Source organism: Rousettus aegyptiacus, unplaced genomic scaffold (genome assembly GCF_014176215.1).
Source record: "Rousettus aegyptiacus isolate mRouAeg1 unplaced genomic scaffold, mRouAeg1.p scaffold_m13_p_2, whole genome shotgun sequence".
Lineage (NCBI taxonomy): Eukaryota > Metazoa > Chordata > Mammalia > Chiroptera > Pteropodidae > Rousettus > Rousettus aegyptiacus.
This window is the reverse complement of record NW_023416295.1, coordinates 156,786,417-156,801,784: the sequence shown is the minus strand read 5'-3', so window position 1 is coordinate 156,801,784 and position 15,368 is coordinate 156,786,417. Positions and strand designations below refer to the sequence as shown.

Here is a 15,368-nt window from a genome sequence, read left to right as displayed (position 1 = left end):
AATTTGCCTGATTCGGCTTTGTATTCCCAGAACAAGACTCTGGATGCAATAGGGGCTCAGTGAATGTTTGGAGGTAATGATGTAGCACTAGGGTCCCCAAACCTTGGGCCACGGACTGGTACCAATCCGTGGCCTGTTAGGAACTGGGCCGCACAGCAGGAGCTGAGCGGCGAGTGAGAAAGCGAACCTTCATCTGTATTTGCGGCCACTCCCCAGGACCAGCATCACCGCCTCAGCTCCACTTCAGATCATCAGGCATTAGATTCTCACAGGAGCATCGGTCCCTACTGCCAAAAAGGTTGAGGACTGCTGATGTAGAGAATTAGGAAATCCTTTCTTATGAATGAATTTTGAACAGAGTGGCTTCCCCCCTGAACTGAATACAGACCTGCCCCGATTATAACAACAGCTATAACAACCCCAACATCTTACATGTGTTGGACACTGTTTTAAGTGCTTTACTGACTCATTTAATCTTCAGGATAACCCTGTGAGATAGGTACTATTGTTGTCCCATTTTACTGATGAGGAGACTGAGGCATAGAGGGGTCAAGCAAGTTTTCCCAGGTCGCCAGCTAGTAACTGGCATACTCACAGTCCACACTTTTAACCACCAGGCTGTACTGTGCAAAAGAAAGAGGGCCAACTGAGACAGCTTGACAATTCCCTTCCTGACTTGACAGTCTTAACAGCCCGTGCCCCTTTAAAAAGGCTTTTTAACACATAGCATTTACAGTCAATACTCAGACCCAAAATCCTACAGGTATAAACCAAGGACAAGAAAAGAATAAGAAATTCACTTCAAGAAGCATTTCCCTCGATGACAAAAATCCACCGACTGAGACTGGGATGAATTACCCAAATAAAACCTACTCATTGGCAGCCCATCCTGCACCATGGTTTGGAGTGTGGCCAACAACAGTAAGATATAAATGACCCTCCCTCTGTGCCATGAGGAATTAGCCCGTCTACAACATAATTGGTCAAAACTGTTCTGTGAACTAGTGAGTGACGACCTGTTTTGCAAGTACATCGACATGAAAAAGTGTGATGATACAATGGTGAGCGAAATGTTATCCTCCCCCAACCCCTCCACACACATACACTCACTCACCACTTTAACGAGGTGGATCGACTCCTCTCCTGGGTGTATTTGGTGGTTCCCTCAGTGCCTCTCATCCTCCTCTACCACCCACAAACATCTCCCATCTCTGGCTCTTCTCCTTCTCCTGGGCGTAAGCAAGAAAGATGATCTCTCTCTCATTCCTCTCTCTCCAAAAAAGATGGAACAGGTTTCTGTTGCCCAAAAAGGCCCGGGTCTGAGGTTAAAGCCTAAGAAGCTCTTCCAATTGCAGCTCCTCTGCTCAGACCGCCGAGGCCTTTGGATCTGGATGAGATCTGAGGATCATAGAGGGACTTGGCAGGCATGAGGGATATTGATAAACCTGAGAATTTTATAAAATATCCCACATACATTTACGGTCTCAGAAAGTGCTCAAATTTGTTCTCTATGTTACGGCATTGTTAACTGACATGAGTAAGTCCATGTCATATAGATGGAAAGTTTCACCTGTTAGATTCTGTTCTCCCTGAGGACAGAAATAGTGCCTATCTTGTGCACCATGGAGTCCTTAGCCCCTAGCACAGGGACTGTATGTACATAACTGGTTTCAGGAGCAGAGAGCAACCACCTTCCCACAACTTGGGAAAAGGGAAGTCCCAACAGCAAGCATCAACTGAGATGGTAACACCATGTAGAAGCTTGAAGAATTATCTGTGAACACCCTGGGGACACCGTAGGGACTCTCATAATTGCTGGGACAGACTGTAAGAGGCACTCTCAATCCCATAATAATTAGTGGGAGAAAAGTTTACAAGGCACATTTTTTTAAAAATTTCTCATAAGTCCACCTCTACTAGGCTACTGTTGCCTAGCCAAATATACATTGCTGTTCCCTAAAACCAGACGTGTCCTCATTTGACAATCAGTGAAGTTATGATCACCACATTCCAAAGAACAGAACTAGGAGAAATAGTTCTGGAGACAAAAGAACAGAAGTATACAGGAGCTGCTCAGTGGAGAGGAGAAGAGGGTCATGGGAAGCCAGAGCTAAAATATCAGGGTTCAGCAATTGGGAAGGGTAAGGACAAACGGGGACATAGAGTGGTTCTCAGCCTTGGATGCACATTGGAATCACCTAAAAAGATTTAAATATTGATGTCTGGTTTCCACCTCAAGATTTAGAGTTAACACGTTTGGGGTGTTCTATTGTGCCACCAAAGTTGAGACCATTGGTCCTTAAAATCGCTAACAAAATCAAAAAGGTGAGCATAGATCTAGTTACCAGGTCTTAAAACATTAGAAGGATGGAGAACCACCTGGAACTCGAACATGGTAAGCTTAGGACAAATAAAACAAAGTGCCAGTTAGCACAGTGAAGAAATATTTAGAACTAGAGACTTGTCTTGGTCTGGGTGATAAAAAAAAAAGAAAAAAAAGTGGGTGCTACATGAACCCAGAAGCAAGGGAAGCCTGTTACTGGAGAAGAAGGAAAAGCTACAGTGCTTGGCAAGCCAGGAGCACACTGTGGCCCACTGGCTGTAGAAGTGCCGTGAGCTTCGACCAGAGGTAGGACCCTCCACCTATGCAGCTTCAGTTTGGCTCGCTGATTTCTAAAACATATTGTAGAACTCTGATCATAACACCGTAAGCTTGAGAGCCAAAGGAGATAGAAATGGGTTCTACACAATCCAAGTCGATTCGAATGCTAAATGTCATTAAATATGGTTAGCTTATGGCTAAATGATATGTACAGTTTGTAGATGAACTCGAGGCACACCTACCTGCCATAGCAAACAGGAAGGCAAGTATCTCCCTCTAAATTGGCAATACAGACATGTGACATTCCAAGAGGAGGCTCAAGATAAGTATATAAGACCATCGTAATACAGCTCTCATTCAAAAAGCAAGGTTTTAAAAAGGTGGCCCTCAGGTAGAATTTCATCACTTCACCTAACTTCAGAGGATCATAGCCAAGTCCCATAAGTACCTTACTTAAAGCCTTCATAATGAAATTTTTACTGAAAGATTTTTAAAAATATGCCATGTATCTCTAGTTCATATATTATTTTTACAATTTCTCCTTTTCTCTTTCCTTTAATCCAATGTACTAATTACATAAAAATGTATACTTAAATCCTGAAAAAGACTGAGTTCCCAAAAGAGAAATCAAATTCATATGTAGTGTACAAAAGAACCAAATTGCTTGGGTTTTAAGGACAGGAGCCATATGTATTTCACATTTAAAAAAAATGAAAAGATTCACAATGTCTTCACCTGCATTCTCTTACTCATATTAGCTAGATATAACTTTAACTTTAAAAAATAATGTTTTTTAAAAGAAGCAACTGGATTTGCGGGCCAGCTACTGCCTCACCAGCTCCCTATTCATTCATTCATTCATTCAAAAGCCACTTAGTAAGTATTTACCATATTCCCTGTCTTGCCCTGAAACTTGTAGATCTCAGAGCCTACTTGAGGAGGCAAATGTATAAATTCATAACTTTAATACAGTAAAATAGTGTTAATATGTCACGCCAAACTGATCATTTTAGATAGGCCCCTATGACAGAGATTACTACCTACAATCCCAAATCCATATTCTCCTCTTACTCCTGAGTACCCAGCTAGACCATATTTCCAAGCCTCCCCTGCAATTAGATATGGCTGTGAGACTGAATTCCAGCCAGAGGAACATGAACAGAATGATATGTACTACTTCCAGGCCTAACCCATAAAAACCTCCTGTGCATGCTCCTGCATGCTCCTCCATGCTTTTCTCCTTTTAGAAAACTAGAATGACACTCTCAGGGCCAACTTGGAAGTCATGGTTGAAGCTGGCTGAACCCCCCATCACCCTGGGTCCCTGAAAAGCCACATGGAATAAAGCCAGACCACTACCTTGTTTACCCACTCAGGACTATTTCTTTAGCAAGAAGTAAACTGTTGTTGTGTTTTACTTGCTACGTATTTTTCAGTCTATTTGTTAGAGCAGCTAGCTGAGCATTATGTTAATACAGTATCCTTCATGATTGATGTAAATAATAACTCCACTTACAAGTGCATTTAATCAGCCCACTGATAAACCACCCATGTCAAACATTCATACATCAGACCCTCGCTCAGCAAAGCCTTTTCCAAGCATCTCCCAACCTGACAGATTGAACGACCCCTCACACTTCTGCACACACATGTGGGGAGAGATATGCAAAGGTAGGGACTGGATAGCATCCTTTTTTTTTTTTTTTTTAGGCATGGCAACCCTTGCTTGCTTGATCTCACATATTGCAAAGACCTTGTCAGCTTACAATCCCTTATTTTTTATTTATATTTTATGCCTACAGCAGCTGGTCTTCGTAGGTGGTCTCCCATCCAAGTACTAACCAGGCCCAACCTTGCTTATCTTCCAAGATCAGACAGGACCCGGCTTGTTCAGGGTGGCATGGCTATAGACTGGATATAATCTTTGACCCTTACCATAGCCTGCTACATAATAAATGCTCAGTGAAAGAGCGAATAAAAATCGAAGTGCTGAAAGATGAGTAGCGATAGCTCTCTGGGCAAAGTCATCTCTTCTATGCTTTGTGGTATAGAATTCTAGAGTTTTGATTATGTTGCGTTCAAGTATTTCTGAGCAATAACAAAGTTGTTTTTATAGAAAAGTCTTGGCCTTACCTGCAGGCAGTCCCATTGTCCTACTCTCTCTCTCAAGATAAGAATTAAGATTGGGATCCTAGCTTCTCATTAAAAATAAGTAAATAAAACAATTTCACTCTTTTCTAAATCATAAGGATCACTTTTGAGTTAATATTAGAGAATCCTGTCATTTCTGGCCCTTGCCAATGACCCACATCTGAAACCGTTTGCTAACAAAATACGTTTTGATGAAAAGCTTGCTGACAAGAACTTTGGCTTCCAGTAATAGTAAAATAACTGGTACTGAGGTAGACATTCTTCCAAAAGCAAATATAAAACAGGACAAATTTATGAATCAACCAGTTTCAGGCACTGCACATTCATCAGCACAGAAAAGCAATCCCTAAGGGAAGAAAAACTCACAAAGGTAGCCTCATCAGGACACATTATTGACTGGGGTTCAGGGAGCTGGAATCCAAGTAAAGCAAGGAGGGCCGACTGAACCAAGGCAACAGATCAAGGCTTGGAGCAGCTAAACGGCTGGAAATTATGGGGCAGAGGACAAGGGAGGAGAAATCTGTATGAAGGAAGTTCCCAGATGTCTCTTTGGGGATCCTTCCTGAGTCATTGGCTGAGAACAACGCTTCCTATGCAGAGGATAAGATACGTGAGGCTTATCAAAGAGAGGCTAAATCAACAGTGAGATCAGAACAGAAATGCTGGAGGTCAAATAAGATAGGGAGATGTCAAAGTTCTATCCCAGCCAGAGTAGTAAGACCTTGTTAACTTGTCCTAACACTCCGGGCATCCAGCTGAGCCACAAGGGCTTTATTTTAGGAGTAAGAACAACTACAGAAAAGTTTAGACTGTCCCTAAAAAAATCCAAAGGCCACGCCCTGAAAAGATCAAAAGGAGAGATGGAGTTGACAGGTTCAATCTTACCAAATTAGAGAATCTTGGGAAGTACCTAGGATTTTCTACAAATACACTCTAACGAAGCAGAAACCCAAACCTAAATAAGCTCAAAGTGATCAGCAGGTAATTGAACTGCCATCAAGAAATAATCCTCCTGAGAGGAAGATCGTGTTGTATCACGCACGATGTCCACTTTACTATCAAAGCTTAAGAGACGTGCAAAGAAACAAGAATGAGTGATCCATGGAAGAGACAAAGCAAAAAATAAAAACTGCTTTCAGTCAGCCCTCTGGCCTTTCTTTACCTGGTTCATAGGGACCAGGAGCCAATTTACCCCACTCACCCCCACCCTAATGGAAAATGCATTCCCAAGTTGTATTCACAGGAAAAGCATGGTCAAGGAAACTGGGCTGGCCTTGTTCGTGAACACAGAAAGAGCCTGTGCTGGGTCTGGCCCTGTTAAGGGGGTCCGGCATCTTGTTCTCATCACTCCTTCCTGGTTCTGCTATTTATTCATCTAAAGTAAACAGGCCTTGATCACAGACACACAGACACACACACACACACACACACACACATCTCAAACATAGCCCAAATATAAGGTTAACAAACAAAAACTTTAAAGCAATTAACATAAATATGTTCTAAGTAAAGACAGGTATGATCTTAATGATTGAAAGATAGGAAAACTGTAGAGAAATAGAAACTACAAACATAAAAAGGAATGTAATTGTCTTCATACTTCCTATTTTCAAATCTTACTACAAAGTACTTACTACAAAGTATCTTACTATAAAAATAGATGTATAGACCAATCAAAAGAATTGGGATTCCAGAAATAGCCCTTGAATTTCAACAAGGGTACTAAGAAGTGGGGGAAAAAGTGGAGAAATGGTACTAGGACAACTGGATATTCACATGCAAACAAAACAAATTGAACCTGTTCCTCACATAAAAATTAACTTTCCCAAAATGAATTACAGACCTAAATGCAATAACTAAAACTGTAAAACTATTAGAAAACAACATAGTAGTAAATCTTCATAACCTTGGCTTAGGCAATGGTTTCTTAGCTATTATATACCAAAAGCACCAATAATCAAAGAAAAAAATAAAATAGGCCAATTGTCCTTCATTAAATTAAAAAATTTTTCAAAAGACACCATTAATAACTGAACATACAGAATGGGAGAAAATATTTAAAAATTATATGCCAGATAAGGGACATATATACAGAGTATACAAAGAAATTTTATACTCGAAAATAAAAAGACAAATAACCTAATTTAAAAATAAGCAAAGGATCTGAGTAGACATTTCTCCAAGAAGATATGCATATGGCCAACAAGCACATGAAAAAATATTCAACATCATTAGTCATTAGGAAAATGCAAATCAAAACCTCAATGACATACCATGTTATATCCATTAGAGTGGCTATAATCAAAAAGACAAGCAATAACGAGTGTCGGTGAGGATGGGTAGAAATTAGAACCCTCGTACACTACTGGTGTCAACGTAAAACGGTACAGCCACTTTAGAAAATAGTCTGGCAGTTCCTGAAAAGATAAAAATAGAGTTTCCATATGGTGTGATGCCACTCTAGGTACGTACCCAAAAGAAAGAAACAACATTTGTACACAAAAAAACTTGTACTTGAAAATTCATAGCGGCATGATTTGAAGTAGCCATAAAGTAGAAATTCAAATGTCCGTCAACTGGTCAATGTACAAACAAATGTGGTATATCCATACGTGGGACTATTATTAAGCCATAAAAAGAAATTAAGTAAATATAATGTTAAAAATTAAGAAATTAAGTAAATATAATGTTAAAAATAAAGCTAAACATTGAAAACACTATGCTAAGTGAAAGAAACCAGACACAAATGCCACTTATGTAAAATGTCCAGAATGGGCAAATCCCGGCTGCCAGGATTTCGAGGAGGGGGAAGCGGAATGTGAATGCCTGCCAATGAGTGTGAGGTTTCTTTCAGGATGACGACAATGTTCCAAAATTAGAGAGTGGTTGCACAACTCCGTAAATATACTGAAAATCACTGAATTATACACTTTCAAAGGATGGATTTTATGGTATCTAATTATAGCTCAATAAGGCTGTTACTTTAAAAAAAAAAATAAGGAATTCCTAGAACAGAAAAATTACAATAACTAAGAAGAAAAATTCATTAAATGAGCTTAATAGCCATGGGAGAGAAAGGTTCAATGAAGTTTACAATAATCAATAGTAATCATCCAATCCAGAAAACAGGGAACTAAAGATTGAAAAATTAACAGAGCCTCAGTAACCAGTGGGATAACATCAGTCTGACAAACATGTGATTGGAGTTCCAGAAAGAGAATGAAAATAGGGCAAAAAAATAATTGAAGGAATAGTGGCTGGTATCATCCCAAAATTTGGTACAATGTAGTAACTTCCATATTCAAGGTCAGCAAAGTTGAGCAAGAAAAATACAAAGAAAATCACACCTAGATACATCGCAGTCTAACTGCTAAAAAACAAAAACAGAAAACAAAATCTCAAAGCTACCAGATTAAAAAGATATTACACATGAATGAAAGAATGATTAAAATAGAAATATGAATAAGGCTGACTTCTTATCAAAACAATGGAAACCAATAACGTGATACCTAGAATGCCGAAAGAAAAGAAAAAAACAGCCCATTATTCTATACCCGTCCAATGAAACTATCATTCAAAAATGAAGGCAAAATAAAGATATTTTCCACAAAAGCACAAAAGAAATTTGTCACCAGCAGAACTGCACTTCAAGAAATGATAAAGCTGAAGGGAAATGATAACAGATGGAAACCTGGACAAGAACTGGTCCTGATGAAAGTGTGTTGTTTCCCTTTCTTATAGAGGGGAGGAAAAGAGATGAAAACCACTGGTCCAAATGGACTATTAGATACCGAGTTTTCTATATGCTGCAAGCCACTACTTCTCAAATTAGAGGTTTCACCCCTTCATTGGCTATCTAATGGTTTGCAAACAGCATTTTAAAATATATAATAAGGAAGAAGAACCAGAAAAGAGAAAAAGAGAAACACCCTTTTTAAAAAAATCAGAAACAATAAATGCCTATGCGATAAAGAGTATATGCTCTAAAAAGCTATTCATGAAACTACAGCTCATCATGTTGGGCAATGTCATACATAAATATCACTGTGACATTCTTCTTAAAATTTAATGTTGATGAACTCGTCTCCTTTCATCAGGCAATGAGATCCATGTAAGTTATTGTCTCTTTTTCTGACCTGCCTGTCAAGAAGCTCAGAGATAAATTTTTGCTCAATTACAGTACCTATTCTTAGTCTAGGTCTTGTGATATAATAATATGCTCCCAATCCTTCATTATTTGACATTTGTTAATTTAGCCTTCTTTTAAGTTTTATTGTCGCTAGGTTTTCTTTTCTTGTACATTTTTTGATGACTACTAAATAATAGAAATAGAAATATTTACCTAAATTGGCAAAAATCAAAAATTTTAAAAAGGAAGCAAAGAATTATTACCAAAACATTAACAACGTGTAACTTTTATTTTTATTTTATGTATTTGTATTTAAATTCTTTCCATTATGAACATGTATTATTACTTCTTAATTTTTTTAAAAAAGCTATTTTTAATTTGCTTATGAATATCACGTAGCTGTGAAAGTGAGATTTATCTCTTTGTCAGTGAACAAGTCAGAAGATTTAAGGGTAGTGTGCTTTAGTCTTATGTCTGCTAAACAGAGGAAGGATCTGACACCAATTGTGAGAACTGCCATCCTTTAGTAGTTTCAGCAGAAGCTAACCTAGATAGAAAGCAGTCAGCTAGTACATCCTGAAATTTCAGAAGTATAAATGGAACCGGTTTCATTGGTGTGGTCTGAAGAAGCCAAGCTTGACCCCGCCTTCTCCTTCCCACATCCAACACCAGCACACGTGGCTGCTAAAGTACTAAGATCATCTTAGGATACCAACAATCTAGACTGCAAGGTCCAGATACACAGGTGTATGCCTTTATTGATCTTTGCAAGTCAAGCACTGAGCAGATAGTATTTGGCATACAGTCGGGCTCATTAGAGAAAATGATGGACAAGCTCCACTTTAGGGCCCAGTGTCTCTAGCCCTCCAGACTGACCCCACAATGGAAGATGGCAGAGAATGTACACATAGAAACTGGACCAGAAACCGAGATTGGTGTTTAGAACCCATCCTACCTACCTCACATAGCCTCTTCAATCAGCCAGCAAAGTGGCCCAGATTTCCACACAGCGGCAATTCAGAGAGCACTGAAGGTTCCTGGGAAGAACCATATCAAACCCTTGACTACTAAAATGATGGGTGTATAGCAAGACACAATGAGAGGAACAAATGGGCCCTGGACGCTCAGCAGCTGGGAAGGGTGACAGACAGCTGGGCAAGGGCTCTGAGGTCTGGTTCTAAGAACAAAGTCCGGGCAAGTGGAAGAACTCAGTATCACACACAGTCCTCTGGGAGAGCCCTGACCTTGTCTAAGATTCTCCCTCCACCTGCCACCTGCCTTTGTGCTTAGAACTAACCTTGCTCAATGGAACCTTCTGTCTCGCACCAGGTTCCAACGTGGTCCCTTGGGCTACTTCTTCACATCTGCTCACAAAGTCTCGGGACTAGGAGTGGCACCTATCTTCCAGTCCCTTTGGCTTATTGTTCATGCCAATGGAGTGGGCATCTCCTCGTTTCATGTATGTCTCAAGAACTTCCAGAAACAAAACGAATTCCCTGTTCCAGGCAAAGTCAACCCTGCCCAAATGCAACTGTCTGCTCAGTATAATTTGGGAGGAAGAATAATGTCCTCCTCCTCCAAACTCCACTTCCATTTGCTTTTCTTCTAAGAAAAGCCCTCTGTAAAAGACTTGCTTGGGTTTTTTTTTCCTTGCATCCCAAGGTGCAAATGCCCTTTCTGAGGGCAGTTCTGGGGAAGGGCTGGAGGCTTCCTGGAACTCCCAGGACACTCCAGGGATGCCAAAAGCAAATTTGCTGGAGGTAAATCCGTACCTCTGTCCTCAGCAGACTGTTTCTGAATTAAACGCTGCTAAGTTTGCCTTCCCCCAAACACTAAACACGTAACAACTAGTAACAAGGAGAGGCAAAATCTTTGAGGCAGGAATTGGTCATCCTTTTCCAAAAAAAAAGCGCTGCAGCACCCCTGCGCCTCTGGCCCTGCCTCCTCTCCTCCACGGAACTCGGAAATCGCTCCGGCGCCCCTCATCTCCCCTACCCCGAGGGAACAGGGATCCGCTCCCCGCACCACCATCTCCAGTTCACTTGAGGTAACCAATCGCGAAAAGTAGGAGTTAGGATGCCGTCTACTCCACCTCCAGCCTCTCTCCCTACTACTACTTGCCAGGTGCCTAGGACCTGGGTCCCCAGCAGGGCAGACTCACCGCGCAGCCCGGGAGTGGCCATGGTGCCGGCGCACAGGACGCAAAAGCGGGACTGCCCCGCTGCCGCGCTCGCGACTGGACAGGCTTACTCCGCAGCGGGGCTAATTCCATCGCGGCTCAGCTGGGTCTGGACGTGCCCGCCCCTCGCCTGCTGCCGCCGCCTCCTCCCCCATCCCCCCAGGCCACCCGGCCCCCGCCGCCAGAGGCCGACCCCGGGGTCTCCCGCCGCGCCCCGGGCGCGCGGGCAACGAGCGCCACGTGGAGAAAGGAGCGCGTTTCCGCGGTGGAGTTGAGTCCGGGTCACTCTCGGGTTAACGGAGCTGAGGGGCGAGGCCGTGCGTGCTGCCCGCTCTCCTCCACTGGGGGAGGTGCCGCACAACCTGGGCTGGGTGTGAACCTTCAGCCGGATTAGCTCGTGAACCGTCTGGCTGATTAGTTTCCAATCTCACCCGCAAAGCCTCCTGCCGGCCGCCTGGTTCAGGCAACCGGCCGAGGTGGGGGTGGGCTGGAGGCGAGAAGCTCCTTGCATACTTGCCTTCACTGGACTCAGCCGCCAGGAGACCCCACCTTGTTCTAGAAAATGGGGCAGGAGTCTAGAAATAGATGCAGAGAGGACAGGTAGGACAGGAAGAGTGGCTGCAGGAGGCAGAAGGAGGGGTAGGTTGTAGATGAGCTTCCCAGTGTGACCCTAGGACAGGGTTGAGGAACACTGTGGAAGCCCCATGCCAAAGAACAAGAGGACTGGCGTCTCTCTAGAAAGGTTAGGCACCTGGCCATGGGCAGAGGGATGGAAGGGAAGACCTCTAAAGGGTCATTCTGGAAAATGGAATCTACAATTCCAAGATGCCCTGAAGCTAAACATGTTCCTTAATACTGGGGACCCCAAAATGAAAAGGTGTGATGTTAAAGTCAAGTGTGCTATTTATGACCACTTACCTTTTGGTGTGAAGAATGTTATCCTACACTGATAAGATGGGCTGGTGGTGACTGTTCCCCACTTTATAGATGAGGAGCCCGAGGCAATAAAGGGGAGCAGACAACACAGAATCAGTCGGGAGCAGAGCAGAAAGAAAACCGTAAGTATTATTAACCAATCCCAGGCTTCGTTCCGCCCACCAGGCGTGACCATGGATGATGTTTCTATAGGACTTCCTCTTCTTCCCGCACTTCTCAGTGATTTAACCCACGGTAACTAATTTTAATAACTATTCTATGAGGTATGTGCCCGATTTACAGATCAGGAGACTGCAGTGTATAAGGTCTAGCCACTTGCCTCTCAGGAGTGTGTGGTGGTCCCAAAGCGGGCCACCTGCTCCAGAGTCTGTGCTCAAAACACTTTGCCATTTGGCTTCTTTCTCTCTCGAACAATGCCTCCTCCCCATTCACTCCAGGGACCTCCCCCATGACTTTTCAATGCCAAGACAAGTGAAAACCTTTCCACCACAGTTTAGCCATTCCCTGTCTTCTCCCCCTCTAGCACTTGGTAATCCTCTGGTTCCTCTATACGCCCTCCTTGACTCCCCCTAAAACTCACTTTGCGGGACTCTGTCTCATTTGATCTAAGGAGGTGGGCAAAAAAGAAAGTCCCTGAGACCATAGGCAGACCCTGCCCTGGGAAGACCTGGGGAATTGCGGGGGGCAGGGGGTGAGGGTGGGCTGAGACACACCCCCACTGCCTCCACCAGTTTCTCTTTCTTAATCAAAACATGCAGCTTTTCTGATTCAGGTGGTGGTGGTGTTGTTTTCTTGATAGCAAATTGTCATATCAGTAAATAGGAGTAGAAAGTCAGGCAACAATGGGTTGGACAGTTGGAAAATTGACACTTTATGCTGAAGAGGCAGCCTCTCTGCTGAGTCTCTCTGTGGCTGATGCCTCCAGTAACACCTCATCCCCAGGTAAAGTGTTAGGCGATCAGTCAGGAGAGAGACAGGTAATGCCCTGCACTGGATCTGGTTTCCTGCAGAGAACTTAGAGGCTACTCAACACTGGAGGTGGGTGATGGAGAGAGAGATGACAACCTTTGAATTATTGAGCAGTTATATAAAACTCCTATCCCTTCTTCCTTCCCTCTACCCTGAACTCCCCACCAAACCTATTCAGCACAATCCATGCCATTTGCCTGTACTACATCTTCCCTTGAGGTTGGTCCCCAGCAGTAACAGAAGTGGTTGAGACCCAGAAATGCAGCAGACACTGGCTCCCATGATAACAAGGGCTGAACCTATAAGCAACGGGGATGACGTGGCTCTGGTGGAGTGGCCTGGGACTTCTTGCCTAGGTGTCAAGGCACCTGGGTTCTGAACCTCGCCCCGCCACCCAGCAGCTGCGTGACCTTCACCACGTCACTGGAGTTCTCTGAGCTGTTTTCATCCTCTGTAAAGGGACAGGGGAGAGGCAGTGGTTTATATGATGTTTAAATATTTTCCAGCTCCATCATCCTTTACTTTCAGTGAGTTGAGTCTCTCTCGTGTTAAAAGGATCTAGAATGACGATCAATTGTCCATCAAATTCCTGTTACATATCCAGGACATTCCCTTCATTCTCATGGGTATTCTCTCCACAATTAGAGTTCCACCATCTTGCCAGCATATACATGTAAACTTTTCTCATACATTTCAAGGAAGAACAATCTCTCCTTGAGAGTGACAGTGCCAGTTATGGATTTGGAGACTAGTGGAACTGGTGAAGTTGGGTGTTAACTGTACCTCCTTCTCTCCCAGTAAAGGTGCCTGGAGCAGGCAGGGCCTTGGCATCCAGCATGCAGCTAGGGGTGGGAGGGACTCAGCTCTTCACCCCAGTATTCTCCTTTTGAGCCTTGATGTCCCCATTTTTATTTTTGTCACTTCTTACATTATTACAGAGCACTTTGCAGTTACCCCAGACTATCAAGTTTATTTTATCCTGCCAACCCCTGTTTTCCAGATGAGAAAACTAAGTCTGAGAACCACTGAGGACCTTACTAGAAGCCACACAGGACAGCAAGGGCTTCTTTATGTGGGACCTGGGCCTGCCCCCAAGTCAGGGATTCACCACCCATGGTTGAGCCTGTGAGGATGGGATCACGTTCCAGCACCTGCCAGCACCCCGTCTGCAGCTCCCACAGCCCTCAGCACCTCTCCCTCCCACAGAGTCCATGGCGGGTACACAGGAACTTGGTCATTCAAGGGCTCAGAGAACTTGCACATCTGGTCAAACTCCTTCTCCATGATGTCAGCCACAACACTGCCACGCTGTCTATCTCGGCAGGATCCTGGCTCCAGGGCCTAGCCCTCTGTTCTGCTCAGAGCTCCTTGGTTCAGTGTTCTTGAGCAAACCCCTTTTGCTTCAGGCCACTGGGCTGAGTTTCCGAGGAGGCCTGCCCCATATGATCCCTTCCCCTCCACACCGTGTGGAGGCAGAACCACCACTTTCACCCAGAGGCGCCATGGCGGTGCCTCCCACAGACCCGGGGGCTAGAGTGTTTTCAAATAGAGGCTGTGTTTTCTCCCTCAGAACCAGTCTCAGAACTAAGGCCCCATCTACGGTTGTCATCTCAGTCCAGAAGAAGCAGTGAACCATTAGCCTTTTGCAAGATGGGAGATTGGCCTTTATTGTGGGCCCAGAAGGGCACAAGAGCAGAGCATACAAGAGGACGGGGCAGCACTCTGGCCGCTGGGGCCGAGGCAGGCGGCAGCAGGCACCCACGGCAGTGACAGCAGTGGCCTCACTTGCTGCACTTCCTGGGGGAGCATCTGCACTGCATGGCGTTGAGGACCTCATGGTAGACAATGGAGCCGTTGGCGCAGTGCAGGGGCACCTGCATGGGCTCCGTCCGTGTTGGCGAGCAGCAGGAGCACTGGTCCTGCACATCCTCAGTATCGATGTTGTACACGGCTTTGCTGTCGCATTTACCCTGCAGTGGAGCAGAGAGGGGCAGGGCATCTCGATGATGGAGAATCCAGGGTGGGGAGGACTCTGAGGCAGCCTGCTCCCCCACATGCCCTCCTCCATGCAAGGCAAGCCTGGCCTCGCCCCAAGAAATACAGCACATGGGTAGGTCTCAGGGAAGTCTGAAATGTTTTCTGTCCTATGGTGCCATCACACCCAGATTCCTCTAGCTGTAATTTTTATGAGTGTTTAATTGATCTTCAGGGAAAATAGTCCCCAGCTTCCATTAATAACTCTCCATTCCCTTTGAAGGACTTGTTGAATTTTTCCTCAGTTTTTTTTTCTTCTGGGGTCAAAACTTCCCAGTTACTTAAATAAAATATTTGCTTTTTTTTTTTTTTTAAAGGCTTTAGTTCCTTTCACTTCTCCCTGTGAGTTTTCCAGATCCTTCTAAAAT

The 15,368-nt window shown here is 43.9% G+C and overlaps 2 protein-coding genes and 1 pseudogene across 7 annotated transcripts in view; all 3 read right to left on the bottom strand.

Annotated features, from left to right (window-relative positions):
* The window catches only part of ANO2 (anoctamin 2), a 291,146-nt gene extending 277,301 nt beyond the window's left edge, over positions 1-13,845 (bottom strand). The window contains exon 1 of one of the 3 annotated variants that reach the window (XM_016162765.2): positions 11,980-13,845. In XM_016162765.2, the coding sequence (XP_016018251.2) occupies positions 11,980-12,172 (193 nt within the window). In that variant the 5' untranslated portion in view covers positions 12,173-13,845. Of the gene's footprint in view, positions 1-11,043; positions 11,154-11,979 lie in introns of those variants that run through there. The other 2 variants (XM_016162764.2, XM_016162767.2) reach the window with 2 other exon arrangements.
* Positions 4,396-4,514, bottom strand: LOC118614086 (annotated as a pseudogene).
* A 762-nt stretch (positions 13,846-14,607) lies between the features above and the next one.
* VWF (von Willebrand factor) overlaps positions 14,608-15,368 on the bottom strand; it is a 123,704-nt gene continuing 122,943 nt past the window's right edge. For 3 of the 4 annotated variants that reach the window (XM_016162761.2, XM_016162763.2, XM_036237205.1), the window contains exon 52: positions 14,608-14,936. In XM_016162761.2, the coding sequence (XP_016018247.2) occupies positions 14,748-14,936 (189 nt within the window). In that variant the 3' untranslated portion in view covers positions 14,608-14,747. The remainder of the gene's footprint in view (positions 14,937-15,368) is intronic. The other variant, XM_016162762.2, reaches the window with a different exon arrangement.